The sequence below is a fragment of the Rhinoderma darwinii genome, chromosome 4 (genome assembly GCF_050947455.1).
Source record: "Rhinoderma darwinii isolate aRhiDar2 chromosome 4, aRhiDar2.hap1, whole genome shotgun sequence".
NCBI classification, from domain to species: Eukaryota; Metazoa; Chordata; class Amphibia; order Anura; family Rhinodermatidae; genus Rhinoderma; species Rhinoderma darwinii.
Window position 1 is genome coordinate 339,811,816 of NC_134690.1, and position 23,347 is coordinate 339,835,162.

General features: G+C 38.4%; 1 protein-coding gene across 1 annotated transcript in view; it reads right to left on the reverse strand.

The window, feature by feature from the left end:
- SYNE1 (spectrin repeat containing nuclear envelope protein 1) overlaps positions 1 to 23,347 on the reverse strand; it is a 498,487-nt gene that overhangs the window by 294,972 nt on the left and 180,168 nt on the right. Inside the window, exons 14-22 of the mRNA XM_075862881.1 lie at positions 21,461 to 21,573; positions 17,671 to 17,839; positions 15,820 to 15,916; positions 15,300 to 15,502; positions 11,509 to 11,673; positions 9,811 to 9,963; positions 6,736 to 6,879; positions 5,963 to 6,136; positions 4,673 to 4,831 (exon numbers count right to left, since the gene is read on the reverse strand). Of these exons, the coding sequence (XP_075718996.1) occupies positions 4,673 to 4,831; positions 5,963 to 6,136; positions 6,736 to 6,879; positions 9,811 to 9,963; positions 11,509 to 11,673; positions 15,300 to 15,502; positions 15,820 to 15,916; positions 17,671 to 17,839; positions 21,461 to 21,573 (1,377 nt within the window). The remainder of the gene's footprint in view (positions 1 to 4,672; positions 4,832 to 5,962; positions 6,137 to 6,735; positions 6,880 to 9,810; positions 9,964 to 11,508; positions 11,674 to 15,299; positions 15,503 to 15,819; positions 15,917 to 17,670; positions 17,840 to 21,460; positions 21,574 to 23,347) is intronic.

Consider the following 23,347-nt stretch of genomic DNA (forward strand, 5'->3'; position numbering starts at 1 on the left):
GATATCACATTAACAAATTAGAAAGCACATCTTTTTTTTATTAGATTTTCTGCAGATGGGAAATAAGCATAAGCTGCTGAAACAAATTATCACTATTGTCACGGTTCATCATATTATGGCGGTCTTTGAAAATTAAATGGACATCTCCCAGATATATGATTTATAGTATCTAGGCTTGTGTCATACGTATATGTGTAACTCTCAAGAAACAACTCCGCGGAATATTTATGTCTTATTGGGCTATAAGAGAAATTGCGAAAATATAATTAGTAGATTAGAAAAACAATGGGTGCTCAACAAAACAGATATTGTTGGCATTTTTTTTAATACTTTCTGTGAAGTTTGTTAAAGTGAAATTTAACATAGCCTTTATAGTCTGTAAATTGTAGCACTTTTGCTATACATCTAAGCTTTCACTTCCTTTGTGAATTGTAAAAAAAAGTTGCTGTGCAGAAAATATCTATAAGCGATATAAGTACAGATCTTCTTATGGCTTTATTTTTACTGTAATTATGGTTTGTGGGAATACGGAGGTAGCCCTGCTAATAAAACAATAGTTAGGGCAAAGGATTAGAAAAAAAATGGCAGTTTTATTCCAGAAACAGCGCCACACTTTTCCATGGGTCTTGTCTTGTATGAAGCTCAGTTCTATTGAAGAGAGTGGGGCTAACCTGCAATACCACACACAACCTGTGGTATTGCAGGTACCTGTGGTGCTGTTTTTGGAAGAAAGTAGCCATATGTTTCTAATCATATGCAACCCCTTTAAAGGGAGTGAGTCATCAGAACAAACCCTTTTAACATAGGGCATTTCAAAGCATCCACTAACCGGCCACCAGAACTCTCCTTTGGGGCAACGCTATCTTCTAACCAAACAGCCTGCTCAACTGAAATGGCCGGAGCAGGACCACATGGCTACATGCAAGGCAGGTTAGAATGTAAGGTGCTGCAGGTGGGGTATTGTTGTACTGTTCAGCCAATCCACCATGTGGAATGCTTACCCGGAAAAGGGTTTAAGATGGAGTATAGGGCACAAAGTGGGTACAGGAGCACCTGTTGAGTTGTTTTCTTTGGACATCTTTAAAAAATAAAACTGGCCCTGTTACGCATAGTGACCAGTTAGAGTGCAGCTTGTATTCCTTAAGCTGTCGTGCCGGTATCCGTCGGAGATACCCTTTTTCTTCTGTATGGGATAGTGCAGCAGACTGCGCAATTCCATACAGAGGCATCCAGTAAAAAAAAGTATACTGTGCCATATATTATTTTACAATGGGACCCTAAGGGCGACGGATGCCACTGTATGGCATCCACAATATCAGTACATGAAATAAGCAGCACTGGACAAAAAGTCTACGATCCTTTGAATAAACCTTGCATAGTTAAAAGGATCATGAAATGGAATGCTGCCTCAATCTCTATTCTTTTTTACTGTTTGGCATCCATCAAAGACTCTGTTTAACGTATACATAGGGAGCTTTTCCTGACGAATATGTCAATAGGAGACATCTATATACAGTGTTGAAAAATCTTTAGAAAACTGAAATGGCACATTCATAGCTTGCTATGGACAACAAGGCCAAGCATTTTTAGGCTATGTTCACACGGGGTCTTTTGCCGAGTTTTTTGACGCGGAAACCGCGTCGCAAAACTCGGCAGAAACGGCCCGAGAACGCCTCCCATTGATTTCAATGGGAGGCGTCGGCGTCTTTTTCCCGCGAGCAGTAAAACTGCCTCGCGGGAAAAAGAAGCGACATGCCCTATCTTCGGGCGCTTCCGCCTCCGACCTCCCATTGACTTCAATGGGAGGCAGGAGAAAGCGTATATCTCGCTGTTTTATGCCCGCGGCGCTCAATGGCCGCGGGCGAAAAACGGCGCGATAATTGCTGTTCACACGGAGTATTTTGGGGGAGGAATATCTGCCTCAAAATTCCGTTTGGAACTTTGAGGCAGATATTCCTCCCCCCAAAATACTCTGTGTGAACATAGCCTAAGACACTTCTAAGTGTGTTCCTTTTTTATTTGTTTTAGAAAGAGAAAAGGGAAAAAAATAAATAAAAAAGAGGGTACTATTTGTCAAGTTGGTTAGATAAAAACTGTGAACAAATTATATGATGTGGCAGTCTTAGGAACAAGTATATGAGAAGGCATAAGTTTCCTATCCAACATATATACAGTAACATATACATATGACGATGCTAGACAAAAAAACAAAACGATCTCACAGTCAGGTAAACACTGGAGGAGAACGCATTTTGGTAGTCAAATAAGTTGTAACAAAAAACAATTACCATACATATGAGACACAATGCAGAACAAGGCATAAGGGTAAAATTCAGTAACAACATAACACACAGTATGATTAAACAAAGGTAAGAATACTCCAAATTGAAATGAAGACCCTTGTGCATCATTGTGATAAAGATTTCTTGGTAAAAATTATGATCTTGAGAGTCTTGAAGTATTTGCAAGTTGCTTAATAAAACAATAGCACATCTGACATTTGACATGCTGCTTGCTCAGCATTTATAGAAGTAAGGACCACTGCACAAATTGATGCCATGGATCCAAGAAATTCACAATATTGATGTCGTACTTCCTAAAAGATTGGTTATTGCGATTGTAATATTTCATGAATCAGTGATTCATCGCTAGGTATCTACAGCCAAAAAATGTACTATAATTGTTGCAACTGTGTAAGTTAAAAATCCACGGCAGCAAAGTGATGTAACAAAATATAATGTGATATGGAATTTTGGGTTTTCTTCATAAAATTTTGGCAAGAATTACGTAAAGCTATAGTGAATTGGGGTGAATGGCTTTAAAGTTTTTTTTATTCTGTGTTATGAGTTAAAAAAAAAAGTTAAATAATATTTAAATAGTCCGATGTCTTCAGTCACTGAAAAAACCTCTTATATGGTATGTTGGCGTCACATAAATAAATAATTCCAGTTGCTAAACAACGTGATGGTTTATAGACATTTCTCACTGACTTCTACTAGTAATCTCGCTTTTAGTCACCATGTTTCATTTACTGGAGAAATGGCATTTAAAAGATGTATAATATATGTCAATGATGGCATCTGCTTCGATGTCTACCACTGTAGCTTGGTATATACTTCTACATGGGTTCATTCAATAAATTCATTCCTTTAATATAGATGCTTCATATTAAGTGCTGGATTAAATACTAGGAGGACTGTCAAAAGTGGATAGTATTTGATGTGTTATTTAGGCATGTTTTAGATACTACCAGTATTCACTAGTTTTGTGAATTATAATTCTTACTAATATAAGCCTACAACTATTCTCATTCTAACAAAAAAAAAAATGTCTGTGTGTAAATTCCTTTGCACAACCCTATGCTCTAATTCTAATATTTGAAATGCAAGTCAGACCTTCACAGAACATACGTAAAAATTGTCTTCCAGGCGTCTGCAGTGCGATATCTTTCAATTGTCAGACTTTCCTTTATGGTGGCGGTGCTGTCGACGTCCTGTTTTGTGCGAAAAGGTGATTCTGATTTTTGGAAGTTGTCACTATTTTCTTAACCTCCCCATACATGGGCATGAGTCTCAATCCGAATGTCCTATTAGGTGGAAATTTCTCACTGGGTATAGCCACCATTACTTGCGTAATAAATGGTCTTCCCAAAGATCGACAGGTCGCTGAAGTTTAATATTTGGCTCAAGAAACTTTGTAGAAAAGCAGATGTGGCTCAGCTCCTCAAAAATGTTATGTAAGACTCAAAAGGCAAGAAAAGAAAGGTGCTAATGAATATTATGACTTGAGCTGGTGCTCCAAGGAATTCATTCGACTGAGAGCAAAGAATTTCTTGGCCAGATTTGCAGCTGTGTTTTGTTTACTGTCCCTGAATAAAGACCACTGTTTCTTATTGAAGACCACAATTCTAATTGAAGACGAAAATTTAAAGTAAAGTATTGAAAAATCTGGTACCTTCTCTAACATCTATCTAACCGGGGGTAATAAGGAACTGGCCATACCCAAGTAAAATTTGTGTACTTCGGGTGGCATATTGATCCTGTCATTTCTTTTTAGTTACACTTTGAACTATCAATGTATGAACAATTTACACCTTAATAATTACAATATTTAGCTGTTTAAAAGTAGTTAAAAAGTTTACAGCCACGATTCTTCGAAACATATACAAATACATTAGGTGTAACCAAAATTGGCTTCATTCTAACCTAAATAAAATGGGCAAAAAACTGGGTTTCCAGCCCAAAAGTTAGTAAAAAAAATAATAATAATAATTTAGAAATAAAAAGGTAAAAATCCATAAGCTGATATTAGAATAAAATTAAGCATTACATGTGCTAAATGATAAACTCTTTTAGGATTATGGAATCTTTTTTAAAACCTGAAAAAAGAGACAATTGACTGGAGACACACAATGTTTTTTAAAACAACTTTTTAATAGAAAGCACAATTTGTTTCAAAGGCAGTTTTCCACGAGTGTGTTATGAAGATTCCCTTATTGCTTTGCGCTCTGCATTGTGTCTCACAGAAATTCCTTATAACTGGTGTAGATTGAAATACAGGAGGTGATAATGGGTTGGAACAAACCCTAGAAAAATTAACAACCAAAGAAAATAAATCTGCACAACGAGAGAGTTTGAGAATGTCAGAATTGTAGCCATGTGCTGAAAATCACCTGAAACGCAGAATGAGCATCCATTATTTTCTTCTGGAGACCAGATCGGTCAAAATGGTGTAAGGATTTACTGATTGTCAACGCTTTGTGAACAGCTTGGCCGCTCTTCTCAATTATGACCAAGGCCTTTTTACAGCTTTCTTGGTATGTCGATAGTTCCTACAACATTGAAAACAAAACACAAGCATTTTAGGGTCAACATTTTGATCAACTGCCTAGGGCACCACAGATTATTTGACTTGCCCTAGGCAGATCCGAACCTATTGTTATAAAAATAAAAATCACAATAATTCTTCTTTTAGGCAGCTGTAGTTATATATTATGCAGTGTAGCCAGAAATAATGAGTCTAGCTTGCATATTTGGGCCTATTACCTTCCCGCTAATTTGTTGCTACCCACCTGCTGTGCATGGCACTCTGAGCCAATCAGATGTTGCCAATCTTCTGTTCCCCCTCCCTTTTATAAACAGCAAGATAGAGAAAGAGAGAAGCTGCAGCTGCCTTCTCCCCTCCTCTCTTTATATTTTATTAGGCCCCATTCACATTGGGTTTGTAATATCCGCCGAGCGTATACATTTTTAAACACTAAAAAAGTATTGAAACTTATAGCTCGGTGTACACATAGACTATGATGGGTCAAACGTTGACCAATATAACATCCGTTTGGTCTATGTTTGTCATGGCTTATGTTGGGATACTGTTTTTTGAAAGTATTGAAAAGCGTAGTCGTTTAGCCTGTTTTTTTTTTAGCATTGATCTCAATGGACGACGTATACAAACGTAATCAGTATTCACTTTAAAAAAAAAAGTATATTTTTTTTAGGGAAATAAAAGGTCAGAAACTTTTACCAACGTATGAGTATATGCTAAACGTACACGCTATAAGAACACAGACGTAAACAGAAAATTGTATGCATTTGTATACATTTTCAATGGTCCACATTTTTATAAAAAAATATATACGCTCTGCGGATAGCACAAACGCGATGTGAACGGGGCCTTAGATGCATGCCATTTAAAATATACCAATGCAGAATTGGTCAGTAGCTGCTTACTAAAAGCTGAAGAAATGGTTGGGCACAAATATTTTTGAAGCAAACCTAAAAATAATAGATGCTAAATACAAGACATAGAAAATAATAATAATCTCAATGGCAAGAAACAGGATGGAGCTGACTATATAAAGAGGAGAAGCTATACACCTCCAGTACAAAACTAAGACCACTGTATTAGCTTCAAACATCTCATAGATCATACAGAAACTGTTTTGCACCTGACCCATGGCACATACCCGCTGTTTTTGTTTATAGATAGAAGAAGACTGTAAATCTAAGTCCGACATTGAGATAATTGCACTCAGCTTCTCAAGACACTCATAAAAGTTGGTCATCTGATTCTCAAATTCTCCAAGTGGTGCAAGAAGTTGTTGTGATTCATAAAGTATGGGAGGATACCGCTCTCTTATCTAAGAACATGAAAAGATACACGTGAATCGGTCACCCATATGTTGGCACACATTCAGATATGAAACCACACACTATATGAATAAATCTTAATCCCTATGTACAGTTGAACAATTTTCTAATGTATTGTGTGGTTCAATTAATTCCTGTGCTTACTGTCAGTGAATGTAAACATTTCAGTTGAAAGAGGCTAAAAACCTGTCGCGGTCTAGTCCTACTCACACTTGCATTTTGTTATAATGTGTCAAAATAGATACTGTACAAATCAATAAAAAAAGAGAATTGTGCTAATATTGTGTTTAAATCACAGATGGTTGCCTATACTGATACACTGTAACATACCCTCAGTCGTGCGACCAGGACTAAAGTAAATAGACATTTTTAAGCCTTTAAATGTAAATGAGAATGCTACTATTCATGGTAAGATATTAAAATTAAAGGTATATTCGAAAGTTACATAATGTTTCAGACGCCAAAGCCACTTTAACTAAAGATATTTTTACGTTGACGGAGAAAAAGAACAATCTGTTGAGGAACAAAACGTAAACTACAATTTTAGACTTGTGTTTCATTGCAATATTGGGTACTATTGGCTACTAACTTTATTGAGTTGGTCCTTTATTCTGGACACAGCTGACAGCATCTCATTCGATTCAGTCGGAGGGGATTCCTTAGTGAGTAGCTGCGCCATTCTTGTCACTGACTTATACTGAGCTTCAATGATTGGCATTTTCTGTTTGATATCCTATGAAACACAATTTTTACTAAACGGGTTTACATTTTTTTTCTGATCTATACATTTTTGGCAGAATACTGTCAAGAATGTGTCTGAACAATAGCCCTCCAGGCATATGAACCAAACATAAAGACCCAACGTAAGCTAATATAAGAGCAGCAGACTCCACTTTACCATACAATGATAGAGTACTGTATGTCTCGGTGCATACTGTATCCTGCAGGTATACACCGCTTATGTCAGTAAACGTATAACTTTTAACCTTAAGGGAACCCCTGAAAAAAAATGTTCCCCTCCTGAGGAACCACAACTCCCCCATCCCTACTGGAAGGGTATGTTTATACTGCCTATACTGCCGTAAACGCCCGAAAAGCGGCCGAAAAATCAAAAGCAGAACGCCTCCAAACATCTGCCCATTGATATCAATGGGAAAAACGGCGTTCTGTTCCGACGGGCCATTTTTTTACGCGGACGTTGTGAAAAACGACCACGTAAAAAAACTGCCACGAAAAAGAAGTGCAGTTCACTTCTTGGGACATTTTTGGAGCCGTTTTTCATTGACTCTATAGAAGACAGCTCCAAAAACGGCCGTAAAAAACGCAGCGAAACACACAGCGAAAATCGCGAATGGCTTAAAATACGTCTGAAATTCAAGAGCTGTTTTTCCTTGAAAACAGCTCCGTATTTTCAGACGATTTTGAGTTTGCGTGTGAAACATACCCTTAAAGTGAAAGCACTTGCCGTTGTCCTCCCAAACGACACCAGGGTCCACTGAACATCTGGTCCATTAACTCTAGTTAAAGAGTAATATCATTTCTTGGGAAACCCCATGTAGTAATAGGAGACCAAAATCTAAAACTTTTCTCAAATACTGAGTATTTCATTAGGAAAAATAAAAAAGTCCTTAGTGATAAAAGCTGTGGCCTTATAAGAGCTGAGACCACTTAAGCTTAAAGTGTACCTCCACTTTCAGTGAAAAACGTTTTTCTAAGTCCCTTGTATTTCCGTTTTTGCTTCTAGCAGCAGCACGGACTCAGTATAGACCGTGCTGCCAACTGCTCATAACTCTTTAGTGGAAGACAGAGCGTCCTGCTTGTCTCCTTTGCTCCCGTATGCAGAACAGCCACCAGCACTATATAATTCCTTAGTCTGGTTTTATTCGGTTCTGGGCGCAGTGCTGGGTCCGGATGCTGTTCACTGTCGGACGTGTATGCACGGTGCACATTAAGTCCTGATGCCCAAAGCTGAGGTGGACCCAAATCAGGAGTGAGGAGGGTAAGGCCTCATGCACACTTACATCACCGTTTTCTTGGCGGTATTCGACGGATCTTTGTGTCCATTTTGGTATCCGTGTGGTTTCCGTGTGTACTCAGTGTCCGTTCCGTGTTTTTCTGTTTTAAATGGACGTTGTGCTTCCATTTCGCTTCCGTGTTTCCATTAAGAAAATGGAAGGTATTGAACTTTATTTGAACTTGTCACATGTCCCAGTCTTTGAACTTTGGCACGCCCTGTCGTTGCTAGGGCAACGGATCCGTCAAAAACGGACGGCACACGGAAGCCTTCCGTGTGCCATCCGTTTTTTTTGACGGACCCATTGACTTCTATGGGCCCCACGGTCACGGAATGACTGACCAAAGTAGGACATGCTCTACTTTTGACGGAACGGAACAACGGATCAGTTAAAATAACGGAAGTGTGCATGGGCCCATTGAAATGAATGGGTTCAGGGTGCTATCAGTGACAAAAACGATCGCACCCTGAAGGAAAAAACTGAAGTGGGCATGAGGCCTAAGTATATGGATACTGTCTGTTGAACTGCTGTATCTAATTTTATCATGTCTGATACTGTCTGCTGAGCTATCTAAACCTATCGTGTGTTATACTGTCTGCTGAGCCACTGTATCTAATCCTATCACATGCAAAACTGCCTGTGAGATGTTGTATCTAAGCTTATCATGTGTGATACTGTCTGCTGAGCCGCTATATCTAAGCCTATTATGTTCGATACTGTCTCCTGAGCACTGTATCCAAGCCTATCCAGTGGCGTAGCGATAGGGGTCGTAGTATTATATGTCTCTAATATATACTTTTGGGGGGGGGGCAGGAATACATATATTATGCCCCCTCAATGCCTTTTAAGATTTTATCACCGCCCCTGGCTGCTAGTGCTGAAAAGACCCAGCAATGCTGCTGAAAGCTATAGATGGATCTCGGCCGTCAGCTATGAAGAGAGGATGGGGGGCCCACAAGCCTTTAGCGATGCACCTGTCTGTCTGGCTTTACTTCATGCTAGATATTATATTAATCACAACGTAAGATGATTCTGCTGTGAATTATGGAGATCAGCTAGAGGAGGAGGCTGCTAGTTATACTGACAAATCTTTTACTAGAAGCAGCAGAAGACATACAAGGTAGGTAAATCCTGTCACTCACAGGTCCCGCTTTTACCTCATTTGTCTGCTGCTGGCTCTGTGTGTGTGTGGTCAGAGAAGCAGATTAACTCTTTACAAGCAGCTGCATATTATTCTGTATAAAGTAAAGTACAACATTTTGCCTCCCATTAGGATTCATTGGCAAATTCATTAGGTTTGAGATTTGCTTAGAAAAATAGGTGAATGGATCCACTCCAACTCCTGGCCTGATCTGCTCACAAACCTTCATTTTACCATTCAGATGCTGTACACAATCAGGCCTCCCCACAGTTGGTACCTCTAAGAAAAGTCTGAAATCTCACAATCCTTTTGATATACTGTATATTTTTTAAATTAGTCTTATCATTTAATCTACTATTACTTTCAGAGTTTTTCTCAGAACTGACATGTCCTCTACGTTTTTATGCCCCAACACTGGAATATTTGTTCATTGTTCATCTAAACTCACATAGACAACGATTCACAAATGCACAAAAAAAAAAAGTATTCACAATTGTAAAAGACATGCCTCTAAATCTTGGACGAACATCTTAACATTTAGAAAGGACACTTCCAATGGGGTGGAGATTCTTTCGTTGCCTCCTTCTGCGAACGCTGCGAGGGCTATTAAACCATCTGCATATTCCTTCCTTGCACGCTCAAATTCATCTGCTCGAGCATACTGCATAATATCAGAACAGAGGAATGAAATGTTAACTCCCTGTCACCAGCACTATCATTGGCACATGTTTCAATAAATATATATCTGCAACATGTTCAAATAAAAAAAATTCATGCTTATAAATGCACAATTGTAACAGCAGAGAAAACTGACATTTTTGGACACACGCCGACCAATTTTTCTACTGGACAAAATCGTAGTCATTTGTAACTCGATAAGACATACTGGCCAAAGTGGATGACTTTTAATGATCTTATTGATTCATAATTATTAATGGATTAGATTATCTTAAACCAAACACGTAAAAGGTTGTATGAAATCAAAAAGGGTCTTTTTTTTCCTCCAGAAATGGCGCTACTCTTGTACATGGGGAGTGTCTTTTATTGCAGATCTGCGCCATTCACTTATATGTGGTTGAGTAGCAACACCAGACACAGATCATTACAAAAATGTTTGCTATTAAAGGGTTGTATAAAATTAGAGAAAAGGGCCTGGGTCTGTTCCAAAAACAGCAAAACTCTTGTCTATAGGCGATTTCTGTTTCATCACACTATTTCTGGGGAAAAAAGCTATCTTTTTTTAATATCACATAACCCCTTTAATATTAGAGTGTTGTCATAATGTAAGTCAACATATAACAGGAGTGGTTTAGGATTAAAAAAAAACAAAAAAAAATCTATGTGAGCAAGGCACACTACATGCGTCTACTACTCCAGCTTGTCTCGTTCTGAAGACAATACAAAAATGGTTTCATTAGAATGTATGCCCGCTGCATAGGTATATGGGGTGCAGAGGTAGCAGAGACCACTTTATCAAATAAGACACCAGTATTATAAATGGCACATGGTAAATGAGGGTCCTGGTACAGATTTTGCACTGGGGCCCCGGTAGCTTCAAGCTGCTCTGATATATACAAATATACAGAAATATAGCAGAATACAGTACGTGCTGTATGAATAAGACACAAGAGATATTCTATATCCCCACCTTTAATCATGTTAGCAGAATATTTATTGTGATGTGATACCAGAATATAGTAAAAAATATGGTACTTTATGATATATTGGCTATTAATACAATTAGTACAATGGTTAAGTCCGCTGAATTCAATAGTATATATTGACTGGCTAGTTCATGATTGGATGATTTTTTCTAAATATCCTTTTCCGATTTTTGTAATTTCTCCAAGTTTGATACAGTGAATCCAGCAAAATAATAAGGTCCTTAACAGAAAGCAATTAACCCGCATGAGACAATTATCACAAATCTATCAAAAATGCGCCATATTATTCACCAACAAGGAATAATAGCAGCTTTTATTGATTTCTCTTCTGGTCTGATTGATTCTTTTTCTTCTCTACCTGTATTGTGTGTTGAGCTCATGTTGCTACAATAATCATTATAATTTTACTAAAATCTTAAGGAAATCTAATAAAGGAATTTTGCAGTATTTTGAGATTATCTATGGCATGTGTTACTCAAAACCTGACTATTATAAATGAAGCTTTTGACTGTAACAGCGTGTAGACCAGGTGAATAACATACATGCTTGACTTCCACGAAAAGCTCTCTCCATCGTCCATTAAGTAGCAGGAGCTGCTGTTTGATATCTTTAGAGACAGTGTCGTCGCATGTCTCAATCAGGAAATTGCCCGAGTCATTCATTGTCATGTGCTGTTGAATCAAGTGAGGCAAATGGCGAAAGAACTCCTAAACAAAAAATAAAACCATGAGGTGCACGTGGTATTAGGGAGGAGGTTGGATTATATTTTGCTACATTTAACATCCATAAAATAGTCAAAGATATCACAAATTGAATGGCTGAACAGTAATAATGCATAAAACTAGTAAATCGTCTACGCATAGAAATGCATTCGCTAGGGAGGCGAACCCTCTATTATTCAACTGATAGTTCCCCAGTAAGTAGTCGGCTCTTGGGAAACCCTGTTTATTGCTGTAAGAGTAATAAAGCACCGATGTAGCGCATGCCCATCACAGGTGTGCCAGTGTGAGAGATGATCCTGTCAACAGGTTGCCAATCTGAGAAATAGGGGGGGCTGCCCATGAGGGTACCCTACTCTTTTACGTCCTTATGCCCTAATACAAAGCAGAGACAACTTTAAAACAGCTCGTTCACCTGTTAGAATGTATTACAATTACACTGGAGCACCGAGACAAAAGTGGGCACATCTATACCATACAGATGCCATCACAGCTCATGTTGAAACTCACAACCAACACTCTAATGGCCAGACTAGCTTCCACTAACCAGTCTGGTTTTTGTAGAAACAGTACCCGATGTATGAACAAACATCATACTCACAAGCATGATACCTTCAAAATAAATATACTGTGGTGTATGGGTTCTCTAGACAATGATAGGGGGTTACCCCTTATCATTTAAGATAAACTGCTATACAGGGGAGCTCTGCCAATGTAACTATGCTTGAAGGAGCCCACAACAGGGAATGTTCCATCTAGAGTACAAGCCTTATCAACAGTGGCAGACACGGACAGCTGCCGGCCCCTGTGCAAGAATAGTATATGGGCCCCTAGCTCCCCAATATTTCATCATAAATCACCTTCTTATATCTCTATAACAATCCATCAGTAATTGTCAGCCATTAAATTCATCATCTCAGGCATTTACATGCAATCTAACAGACAGAAGGCTGCTTTAGGGTGTGTGCACACGAGGGCATTACGTCCGTAATTGACGGACGTATTTCGGCCGCAAGTACCGGACCAAACACAGTGCATGGAGCCGGGCTCCTAGCATCATACTTATGTACGACAACTAGGAGTCCCTGCCTCGCTGCGGGACCACTGTCCCGTACTGAAAACACGATTACAGTACGGGACAGTTGTCCTGCACCGAGGCAGGGACTCCTAGCGTCGTACATAAGTATGATGCTAGGAGCCCGGCTCCCTGCACTGTGTTCGGTCCGGTACTTGCGGCCGAAATACGTCCGTCAATTACGGACGTAATGCCCTCATGTGCACATACCCTTAAGGTAACAGTGGGTCCACTTACCTGCTGGGCCCCTGTGCAGCTGCACAGGTTGCACCAATGGTATATCTACCCCTGCTTATCAACATTATAACTATATTGAACGAGCAAAACTTTAGAGGTACTGCCTTTAAAATGGATCTGTCAGGATATTATGCTGTCCTGTTTAAGGGCAGCATAGTATAGGGACTGGTCCGCTTTATTATTAGCCCCTGCGGCACAAAACATATAGTTCTGTTTGGCCAATAGGAGCTATTTAATTAAATATGACTCCGGTGTATTCATAATGTAAGCGCCTCTATCCCTCTACCTGCCTCCCCCACCTCTCTCAATAGTGATTGTTGGGCCACTAACTATGAGTCCTCTATTTTTTTTAGGCTCTATTACCCAAACATTTTTATGTGCTATTTGGGCTAATAGGAGAGCGGACCTGTCCCCATACTTTGTTGCCCTTGATCAGGGCAACATTGGATGTTGACAGATCTGCTTTATCATCCTACCAACTAAACAATCAGTCCAATGCAATGATTCTCATAGACGACTGTCACTAAATGGAGAAGTAGAACTGTGATTTACAATTTTATCTTTGTATTAGACAAATAAAATATGCTAATATATTTATGAATACTAACTTAATCATACCATCACAATACAAGATATGTAAGCATATATCAACATATGTAGTATATATATATATATACATACGTACGTACGTACGTACGTACGTACGTACGTACGTACGTATATTAATAGTGATATTTGACATAATTAAGTCGTTTTATAATTATATAACATAGAAAACAAAATAGTGCATTACATTGTTACCGTTTAGCAAAGACAAACTATAAACAAAACAATTACATACATTGCTCTGTACAATAGGTAGCAAGTCTGCGTTACCATGACGACTAACTACTAATAATAGACTGAATTTTGACTAGCTGTTGCGTTATAGCCAACTAACATTATCGCTACAAAATTTCTCAACCAGGCATACATGGAAAATGTTTTCTTCATTTTGTTTAATTTGGCAATAACTGTTCTGATGTTGAATGAGCTCATGAGTGGCAGTGTGACAGTGTAACTATATTTTAAAATGAAAACTTAAAGGGGTATTCCCATCTAAGACATTCAGGGCATATACATGGGATACATCTGTTTGCCAAGCCTGCTTTGACTCTTTCCAGAACTCCCAGAGGAAACAATAAAGGGAGCAGCACATATGCGGCCACCTCTTCTCTGCCTGGATGTGGCGCCGGCTCACCAGGCAGGACGAGGGTTGGGTGACCTCCGTTCTGGAGATAGGTATGGGTCTCAGAGCTGGGACCTACATTCTCTAAAATTTATGGTGTATCTCATGAATGCTCCAGACTGCTGCTTTTAGTTTCTGGGATAGGAAGTAGCTGTCTGATAGCTACCACTGTCAGACATATTAGCTCGCATATGTATAATTTCTCTGTCACTGTCCTACCCTCCCTCTTTCTGGAAGTCAACTACAGAATGAGACCTCTTACCCTCCCAATTCCTCTCACTAAACAGACTTATTGTATGAATGATCTATGCAAAGAAAGAAATACTATTAGTGAGTACTCCCTGTCTGTTCTAAATTGAATTATAACCTAGCAGCCAAAGGAAGGTTGCGAGCAGTATAACCAAAATTTCAAAATATATAAAATGACAATTCCTGGCGCTCTGACTTTAAAGTGAATCAATGTGCACATTGCAAATCAATGAAAATAGCTTCCTCTGGGACGCTAACATTAACGGCCTTATCCTTAGGGTAGGCCATCAATGTTTGATCGGTGGGAATGGGACAAGTTGCAGTACCAGGCACATCCCCTTCTTTGGACGAGCCACTGTGCCGATGTAAACAATGAAGGGAATGCGGTGGTCCCTTTACTGTCTTGATTGACAGGTTCCCAGAGGTCAGCTCCCCACCAATAAAATATTGATGACCTATATATATATATATATATATATATATATACATATATATATATATATGGAGAAAAAAAAATAATAACAAAACAACAAAAAGTGACCCTCTCAAGTAGAACATGTCGCACAAAGTGAGAGTTTTGCTTTACACACAAGGAAAATTTGCAGATCTTGTCAAACAATGGAAAAGAAAATGTTGGGTAATGTTGATTGGCATTTTGAAGTCATGTGACGGAGGTTTTTTATTTTGTATGTAATTGTGAAATGGGAACCCCAAATTTTTTACGCTATGAGAAGCGCCTCTTTATGTCTTCAGGTTTCAGCTAGCAGGTTATAAATATGCCATTAACTGCAGTAGAGAAATATATATATGCTCCCCTCCACCTACCTTTTTGGCATGTTCTGGCTGGTCCAGCATCTTTTCAGCATCTTCCAGCCAGGCTTGTAAACTGGCAACTGTATTGCTGTATTTATCCCAGTTGTTAATGACTTCCTCAAGCATGCTTCTGACACTTCTCACCTCCACCGATAGATTTCTCCACTGAATAGTAGTCTCGTTCAAAAACTTTGTTACATTCTCAGCTTCTTCAGCTACACAACAAGCCAGAAAACAAATTTATAAGTTTAAGCATTTGTATTCACTTTCTGACATGTCATATAAGTATGAGGACCTAACCAAAGCCTTGTTAGATAACCCATCAACCATTTATAAAGTGGATACTAGCCCCTGGCACTAACACTACATAGAGAATACAATTGTAAAGAAATGTCACAGTCATAGTAGGTGAAGGGAAAACTGATTATTGCGTACATTATTGGACAGCATAAAATTATTCTACAATACAGGTCGAATTTAAAGATGTAAAGACTGTGTATGTTCAATAGTAACAAGTTCATCAAGTTCTTACCTGATCCATCAGCTTTCACATACATCTCAGAAACTTGCTTAAGCGACTGGCTAGTAAATTCATATTGTTCAAAGAACCTATTCCCATCAATAAACGTCTGCAACATAAAATATTAAGCTCTATTATATAGAGGAGAATGCAAAAGACCATCAAAATAAAACCATACATTATTATATCAATAATACATTTAAAAAAAAATCAAACTGGACTTTTAACTTTGGTGTAGCAAAGTTTGTAAGTGCAGCAAGGCTGAATTTGTCATTTGGCACACCATGGTTTTCCACAAGGCTGAAGGTAAATCTACTAGTTAGCTCAGTGAGTCACACAAAGAAACAAAAAAACGCAGGAGCTGTTTAATAGTACTTCAACTCTATCCATAGAGACATGAGTTATGGGGCCTCACAGCTAAGTTAGTCCGTGGTCTCTTACAAGTGAGGTGCCGATAGTGATCACTGTGGAAAATGGAGAGTCATAAAGTCATTGAGTGAGGAGTAGAGCCGCATTGGAACATGTGATGCAAATCGCTGGATTAGGAAAAGACACAGAGGAAAAACCAAATGACTCCTAGGCTTTTCATATCCTGAACACACTTGCTGCTGGAGGTGGTTGTGATGGATTGGGGCTCCATTCCAAGTTTTGCTCTATGGTCACTTGTTACGGCCTTGAATGGAGAGAAGAGAGGAGCACATCAGGTGTCCCCCTCACTTTTCTTCTTCTTTTTAAATTTTTATTTTATTGAAATTTTTATAAGTAACCATGACATGAAGCGCCTTCTCCTTACTGCATTCAGTGAAGTATAATAACAGTGCCCTGGAGTGCTCCTGCTTGTAAAGAAAGCAAGTCAGTGAACAGCTATTGCTGTAAATGCAATCCCTGATACAAGAAGAATAGATCAACAATATTACCAATATGACATCATTCTTAATATAATATATTATTATATAATTCTATGCTATTGTGTGCATGTGATAGCATCGGAGGTCAGAGGTCATATACCACTCAGGCAATGGTCCTATGTATTTAGATGATCACAGGACGACAGTGTGAGCCCAGGTCTAACCTCTTTGAAACACTATATTTCATTTTACCTACTTGGATAAAGGTTTTTAACCTTTTTTTTTGTTCACAAGATTTTTATCTTTATTTAAGGGTATTCAGTAAAAATTATTATTGCAATTATTCGAGATTTTACCACTGCAAGACTAATACATAAATATAATGGAAGTTAGCAGAACAAATCCTTTCATATCTCGCTATTGCAGATGTCGGGAATAGTGTTCTCTAAAATACAAAGATGGGTGGTCTTTTACCTTGGTTTCTGTAACAGATGTTGCCATGGCGATGTGTTACATAGTATATATTAAATGCCACCTCTGATTTCTATATCCTGTATTAAATCAATGGCTCTTTGCCTTTATACGTTTAAATTGTAGAATTCCTATGCAACTATTATCCTTAAAATGGACAAGAAGTGAGACATTACCCCCAAACAAATAGGCTGGCGTTTTCAGGGACAATAGACAAAGGCATCCCATAGAGACAGAATAATAATACAGCTGACAGGTGTGAAGAACAGTGGTAGTTGTCAGTGGGGAACATGTATATTATGTTGGTCCCATTCTAAAACATTCTGTGTAATAGAGACTGTATTAGAGAACAGGTTTTGGTGTAAATACTCACATTGGCACTGCCTACTGGACAATCTCAGAAACAAAGGGGTTTCGACAAACCCAGAAGAAGGGTTAATGTACGTTTTGAGGACAGAGATAAAAGTCCTAAAAATGGTGTACATTGAAATCAAAGGGCCATACGTGTAATCCTGGTCAGGTGTTTGATACTTATTTTACTTACAATATAGTTTTGTAGCAGCAATTCTACAGATTCTCTTCTGCCATATTTTATGATCCAGGACTTGAGCTTAGATTCTGCCAGCACTAAAAGTGCTAATAGTCGATACTTTAATTCCATGAATTCTAACTTCATCATATGAAGCTGGGAGGAAGAGGCTACGAAGCTGAACCTGAAGAAAAACAATTTGTTTTACTATATGGAATACATAATGTTGTCTAATATTAATCTATGCAACTCATTACTAAGAACTGTAGAACTAAATTACAGCAAATAACTTTAGCATTTTAATTTTTAATTTTTTTTTTAAATCCCTACTCAGGGCATACAGGATGGTTGTGGATGGTTGTGTACCGATAGGCCAACAATGTGGAGTTCTTGCATGAGCAGTTTTTGCATCTAGTAGAGAATTCACATCTTAAAGGTTTTTTTTTTTAAGATTAATGCACTTTTCTTTCTAGGAACTGAAATGTGCATATAAAATTATCCACTTACCAACTGGGTTCTATAAAAAAATATGTCCCCCTTCACTTTTATGCACCCCGGTCTTCCCAACTAAACCCATACGTTTGGATCGGTCTGCCATTGTTTAACATTATAAAAAAATAAAGGTATCCTTAACCGTATACCTTTTGGGGGGAATTACTGTTGTTTTAAAAAGCAGGGTAGTCTAAAGATAGCCTATCATGTCTCTGTAGAGGAGCTTTATTATATATACACATGGACATATTGTGAGCCTTTCAGGGTAATGAACTCATGGGATCACCCTTACAGACACACACACAGGTGCTGCACTGCATATAAGGCTCTGACACTGCTCGGTGTAAGGTCTTTCTATGAGCGGAGCTGAAATTATGAAAGAGACGAAGAGGGGAGAAGAGGAGCACTGAGTTGAGTATGCGTGTGGTTTCTATTTGGATGAAGGGGGGAATGTATGGCGTATGGCCACGGACGTTGCACCACAATTGTGGCGCATGGCCAAAAGATGTGGCACGTTTATTATGAGGCTTTTGTCTCTCAATAAGTCAGTCAGAGTTTATTACAACCTTTTAGTCTATTAAGACTGGCATATGAATTGCCAGTCTTAATAAATTCCCCCCTTTGAATGCACCTTGCTGTACACAAATTGTTCAGTTTATGAACTAGCATCCTAGTCCTACTAACTGAGATGGACTAAGAATTGAGGAACTCACCCTATCCTTCCCCAATATTGAACATACCTCAATCTTCCCTTAGAGTTAAATCATAGCTTATTATCAGTATCTTATTAGAGTGGAGACACATTGAGTACACCCCAGTCTCTCCTTAAAGTTAGATGTATACCGCCAACTGTATGGGCAAGCATGGCGAATACCCAGGAGACTTAGTTGACTGATAAGTGGGCTGTTGGAAGTGAGCCATATATTATGCAAGCATTTGACTTAAATTAAGAAATACATGGCAGTGAGGACTGGAGATTAAGTCTTAGTAATTCTGAGACATTGGTGCTTTGATGCAGTGCCATATTATGATGATAGCATTTTCTTTCGGTGCTACCAACATCCTACACTGATACATATATACACTGAATGGACACTTTAATAGAGACATGCATTGAACCACCTTTGGCCTTCAAAACCGCAAGTGTGTGTCATCGCATAGATTCAACTAGGTGTTGAAATCATTCTGCATGAATATTGGCCCATGCGGACAGGATACCTCCTCGGAGTTGCTGCTAAAGCATCCTTCTGCCATAGGGCAAATGGCTGTCATGAAGGGATGAACTTGATAGGCCACAATGCTTGGGTAAGCCATACTGTTCAAACGTTTATCCAAAGGTATCAGAGCACCCATGGTATGCCAAGGAAACTATCCATGCACCATTGCTCCACCTCCACCAGCCTGAACTGTTGACACCTGACAGGAAGGGTTCATTAATTCATGCTGTTTAGGCCAAATTCTGACCCGCTCATCAGCACGGTGCAACAGAAATATGGATTCCTCTGACCAGGCAATGCTCAGTGATCCAATATTTAAACTCTTTTGCCCACTGTAGTCTTGCCTTTGTATTTCCCTTAGACAGCAATGGCACTTGAACTGGTTGTCTGCTGTTATAGACATCCAGAACGTTGAGGTATGTGTTCGGACACGTTAGTCAAAACGATTCCTGACATCCTTCTCTGATCGCTTTCATTGATGAGTTGTTGAGGTACAGAGGATTCCCTTTCACTGGATGTTTTTCCTCGATCACATCATTCTCGGTTTACTCTCGACATCGTTGCTTGAGAAAACCTTAAAAGGTTGGCAGTTTGTAAAATACTGGCCCTGGCTAGTCTGGCACCGATGACCATGACTTGCTGGAAGTCGCTGAAATCGTTTGATTTTCCCATCCTAATGAGGGTTTACACTGAAATTGATCCACGGAAAATTTGCTTACTCGACTTTATGCGGCACTCTGGGTGTCTAAACAGGGAAGCTCCAATCGTGAAAGGGCAGGTGTCTCTAATAAAGTTGCCATTTAGTGTATATATATATATATATATATATATATATATATATATATATATATATATATATATATATGTGTATGTATATATATATATATATATATATATATATATATACATATATATATATGTGTATGTATATATATATATATATATATATATATACATATATATATATATATACATACGCAGACGGTATATATATATCTATATATATACACACACACACACACACACATTATGAAGTTATATAAACAGTGAGCAGTATCTATGATACAAAGAGGACTCCAAACTGGTTGGGGGACACGGCCGTTAAATTTACCAATTTTGCAATACTTAGATCTGTCCAGACACAAGCCTTTTTACAGAATCCAGAATGCATACTTGTGTTTAAATGAGACAGAGTTGTCTACTGCTGGTAAATACACAAAGATGACAGAACAGAATAACATTATAAAATCATTTGAATGTGGATTGAATGACACTGTAAGCATTCTAGATTACTCTAGGACTACAGGAGATTTGTATCCTACAACAAGTGGTATATAAAGTTGTTATCGCATGGTCACTAAAAAAAAAAAAAAACAACTCGTGCATGGCATTGTCTAACTGCCTCCTAGTGTCTACAGTAATAATCCACTATCACTATAATAATACATACTTACAATAATTCATAAAGTTATAGTCCCTGTTAGTATCACTACATCATTCCATATTAACACGCAGATCGAAAAAAATAAAAAATAGTATATGATCAGATTGCAAAATGAAAATAGCTTTCAAATCTAATAAGTAGTACATCCTAAAATATTTTCTGGACAGCGATGAAACAAAATTTGTCTCTTTCACAACTAAAACAAAAGTATCAATCAAATAATAATCTGAAACATTTACACTATTAAAATATTACCCAACTTTTTCAAAAATCTGTAAATCCTGACAACATTTTAGGATCTCCACTTAAGCTTGTTACACACTAAGTTCCCAGGTGCCTCACTCACGATTAGTTGCTGATCTCCTTGGTAACTAACCTTTAATGCAGATCCATTTCTATGCACAATACCTCTGTGATATAACGTGTTTACTTCTATCAGCTCTAAACTATAGGACATGAATTTGTGCCATAATCTTTTTATTATTCCGATCAGTTAATGCTCTAATACGTAGCTGTTCATGCCATATAATATTTTAAAATAAGCATCTTTTTAAATTCCTTCAGGTTTACATCGACCTGTTCTATCCCTTTTATGCTGTCTCATGAACAATCAATGCTAATAAAGGGGTAATATATGTAATTCTCCTTTTACCTCTCTGCCATGTCCTCGAGCTGCTCTACAGGGACCGGAACTCCGTTGACAGATCGTGAGCGGTGGATCTCCTGAAAAGCTTTTTTATAACCATCCAGATTCTTGTTTATGTCCTGTTTGGAAAATGGGAAAAAAAAACAAGAAAATGATTTGGCTGTGTAACCAAGAAAAAAAAAATATATAAAGCACCAGGCTGCAGCGATGAGTCACTGTTCAGTATTTGTGTGCTAGGAAATTTTATCTGTCACAGTAGCATGCAATTTTATCCCGTCATGAAAGCTCGTCTTAATAAACGCTTTGTACTGATCAGTAGACAGCCTCTCACTGAATGTGCTCAAGGACTGAACCTGATGAGAATTTTGGCATCGGAAGAGATGCAGGACTGGCACTGCCTCTTACTTTCAGGGGTTTCCCTGAATATAGCTCTGATGTCTATTGATTGGATTCAGAGTGCCAGTGTACTTCAAGATGAAAATAAATCTAGTAGTTTATAGTCTGTATAAGTTACTAAGCTTCATTACGGTTCTGCATTCACAGGATCAGAGTAGACATTTAACATTGAGAGCATCTTTTTCATTATTAGCTCGGCAGTTTTTATCTTATTAAAAATATAGAACCCTCATGCTAACACATGCAAGAATAGTGCCATGAACGAGGGCAACGTTCGAGAGGTTCCGAGTCTTAGGGCTCAAGCACAGAGCAAAGCTGTGCTCAGGGACCTTGTATGGCGGCACAACGGGTGCCTATGTCAAGATTTGTACCCAGAAACTCATGTGTCTCAGGCAGTAGCTCTTCCCGTTGAGCAACTGGTGCTGCTGGACAGCTGCAATGCTGATTCTAATGTCTAGGTTCTTTTAAATCTTGCCTCTTACGATTCTTTGATTATGACTACCTAGTAAATCCAACACTTTTGGCTTCCTACAGTATGTATGCTTGGCTTTTGCACTTCCTCCTTGCCAGATTATTGAGCCTCCTGCTTCTAGTCTGGGTCAATGCTGTCTTACTCTACAATGTACTGCTGCTTATTTGTGTACCGAACTTGGATTCTTCCCTGGCCATGTATTTGCCTACTGCTACAAACCGTTGCAGCTTATTAATGTACCGAAACCTGGACTTGACTACTTTTGCTGTTATTACCCACTTCCAGATTGTTGACTGATTAGTCTGTCCCCAATATGGAACCCATAGGAACAAGTGAGGTAACATATTGCTGAACTACGAGAATTTAACACTATCTATCAAGAAAAAAACTTCTCAGCTGCAAAATCTAGTACAAGATTTCTGAATTGACAAGAAAACTTCTGGATGGGAGTTCTTGCATGCCACTACCTTCAAAGTTCAGTGGTGATCGTCACCATTACCGAGGTTTTCTTAACCAATGCTGCATATATTTTTAAATGAAACCTGCTCCATTTACCATTTAAAGGAAAAAGGTATGGTTTATAATCAATCATCTGATAGATGAAGCTCTAGAGTGGGCCTCTTCTTATGTAGCAAAGAATAGTAATCTTCTGAATGGTATGGATGACTTTATCACTTTTATTAATTAAGTTTTTGATGATCCTATTTCTTGTGTCACAGCTGAAGCTAAACTGCATAATCTATGGCAAGGAAAATGCTCTCTTCCTGAATACACAGCAGAATTTTGCTGCAGGGTTACTGATTTCACATGAAATATAGCGGCCTAGAAGAGCCAGTATCGGTGAGGACTTTTAGAGCAATTGAAGGATTGAATTTCCTGAGTGAAAACCCCAGATGAGTTGGAGGACTTAATTCAATTATGCATTCAAGTTGATCAGAGACTTATTAAAAGAAGAAGGAAGAGACTGCAAGCATTTGAAAATAATTCTGCCTTCTCCTTCGGCCAATCAACACGGAAGACAGTAA